The sequence below is a fragment of the Oryctolagus cuniculus genome, chromosome 16 (genome assembly GCF_964237555.1).
Source record: "Oryctolagus cuniculus chromosome 16, mOryCun1.1, whole genome shotgun sequence".
In the NCBI taxonomy this organism is placed as follows: domain Eukaryota; kingdom Metazoa; phylum Chordata; class Mammalia; order Lagomorpha; family Leporidae; genus Oryctolagus; species Oryctolagus cuniculus.
In genome coordinates this window covers 64,288,503-64,289,923 of record NC_091447.1, presented here as the reverse complement: position 1 = coordinate 64,289,923, position 1,421 = coordinate 64,288,503, and the positions used below count along the sequence as shown (strand labels likewise).

Here is a 1,421-nt window from a genome sequence, read left to right as displayed (position 1 = left end):
TGAGACTTTTAAACTTTGCTTCCCTAATGTCCATGTAATTTCTATAATTCATGTATCTAACTATGTATTTATCTATGTTTCTATGTATATATCTGTCATCTATCTGTATCATCTATCCATCATATGTCTATCATCTATCAGATGTCTATCAGCTATCTATCCTCTACCTATCAATATCTATATCTATATCTGTCACTCTATCTCATGTAATTTTTCTTATTCTTTAGTGACTTACACCACATGGAACCAGGCAACAAAACACACCTTGCAGAATTCAGTCTCTGGGGATTCTCAGAGGACCCAGAACTGCAGCCCCTCATATTTGGGCTCTTCCTCTCCATGTACCTAGTCACTGTAGCTGGGAACCTGCTCATCATCCTGGCCATCCTCTCAGACCCCCAGCTCCACACGCCCATGTACTTCTTCCTCTCCAACCTGTCCTTGGTGGACATCTGCTTCACCTCCACCACCATCCCCAAGATGCTGGTGAACATCCAGATGCAGAGCCAAGCCATCAGCTATGCAGGCTGCATCACCCAGATGTACTTTTTCATAGCCTTTGCAGGTTTGGATGACTTTCTCCTGACTGTGATGGCCTATGACAGGTTTGTGGCCATCTGTCACCCTCTGCACTACACAGTCATCATGAACCCCCGGCTCTGTGTGCAGCTGGTCCTGATGTGCTGGATCATCACTGTCCTGCATGGCTTGTTACACAGCCTCCTGGTGCTGCAGCTGTCCTTCTGTGCAAACCTAGAAATCCCCCAGTTTTTCTGTGAAGTGAATCAGGTGATCCACAGCGCCTGTTCTGACACCTTTCTAAATGATCTGGTCTTATATTTTGCTGCTGTCCTGCTGGCTGGGGGTCCGCTGGCTGGGATCCTGTACTCCTACTCTAAGGTCATTTCTTCCATCCGTGCAATCTCAACAGCTCAGGGGAAGGATAAGGCTTTCTCCACCTGTGCCTCTCACCTCTCTGTCATCTCCTTATTTTACGGCACGAGCATAGGTGTGTACCTCAGTGCTGGTGCAGCCCCCAGCTCAGCCTCCACTGCCACAGCCTCTGTGATGTACACAGTGGTCACCCCCATGCTGAACCCCTTCATCTACAGCCTGAGGAACACAGACATGAAGAGGGCTCTGAAAAGACTCTTGGTCCGTGAGCCATAGAGGAACCCATGGCATTGGAGCTGAAGAAGAGTCTAGGACTTCAGGGTTTCAAGCCTCAGACCAGACAATGGGATTCTTTGATCAGATTGGAGGAACAGAACTCACTTAGTATGTCCTCTGTATTTTTTTTTAATCACATTATCATTTTCAACGATTGACCTGTTGTGCTTAGTGTTATCTCAATGTATTTTCTTTCCAATTTTCCTTTCCAGTTTTCTTACCAATGTTGTTCCTGAAATAAAAGGGTGCTT

The 1,421-nt window shown here is 46.2% G+C and overlaps 1 protein-coding gene across 1 annotated transcript; it reads left to right on the top strand.

The window, feature by feature from the left end:
- Positions 1–240: 240 nt before the first annotated feature.
- Positions 241–1,170, top strand: LOC138845759 (olfactory receptor 7A17-like). The gene has a single exon (XM_070059327.1). The coding sequence runs from the start codon at positions 241–243 to the stop codon at positions 1,168–1,170; it is 930 nt and encodes a 309-aa protein (XP_069915428.1).
- The last annotated feature ends 251 nt before the right edge of the window (positions 1,171–1,421 follow it).

Excerpts from the sequence above, each read along its gene's own strand:
- LOC138845759 (XM_070059327.1), top strand. The coding sequence starts at position 241 with ATGGAACCAGGCAACAAAACACACCTTGCAGAATTCAGTCTCTGGGGA.